We start from the raw sequence: 457 nt of genomic DNA on the forward strand, positions 1-457 counted from the left end.
CGCAACCCGGCACCGGGCCTGCCCCGCGGAGCCCGGCTGGCAGCGGCCCTTCACCGGGTGCCCTGCCCGCCTCCCTCCTCCCCGCAGAGCCGGGCCCCGGCCGCCAGCCCGCCCTGCGGCCCCACGTGCACAAGGCGAGCGAGAAGACCACCCGCGTGCGCACGGTGCTGAACGAGAAGCAGCTGCACACGCTGCGGACGTGCTACGCCGCCAACCCGCGGCCCGACGCGCTCATGAAGGAGCAGCTGGTGGAGATGACGGGGCTGAGCCCGCGCGTCATCCGCGTCTGGTTCCAGAACAAGCGCTGCAAGGACAAGAAGAAATCGCTGCTCATGAAGCAGCTCCAGCAGCAGCAGCACAGCGACAAGGCGGTAAGAGGCGAGCCCGCGCCGCCGCGGCCCCGACGGCTTCGGGGGGCGGGGGGCGGCTCCTCCCGGGGCGGGTGCCCCGACGGGAG

General features: G+C 73.7%; 1 protein-coding gene across 1 annotated transcript in view; it reads left to right on the forward strand.

Moving 5' to 3' along the window:
- ISL2 (ISL LIM homeobox 2) overlaps positions 1-457 on the forward strand; it is a 12,660-nt gene that overhangs the window by 3,976 nt on the left and 8,227 nt on the right. Inside the window, exon 4 of the mRNA XM_019504421.1 lies at positions 88-371. Within this exon, the coding sequence (XP_019359966.1) occupies positions 88-371 (284 nt within the window). The remainder of the gene's footprint in view (positions 1-87; positions 372-457) is intronic.

Source organism: Gavialis gangeticus, unplaced genomic scaffold, assembly GCF_001723915.1.
Source record: "Gavialis gangeticus isolate Ggan-Ray unplaced genomic scaffold, GavGan_comp1, whole genome shotgun sequence".
NCBI classification, from domain to species: Eukaryota; Metazoa; Chordata; order Crocodylia; family Gavialidae; genus Gavialis; species Gavialis gangeticus.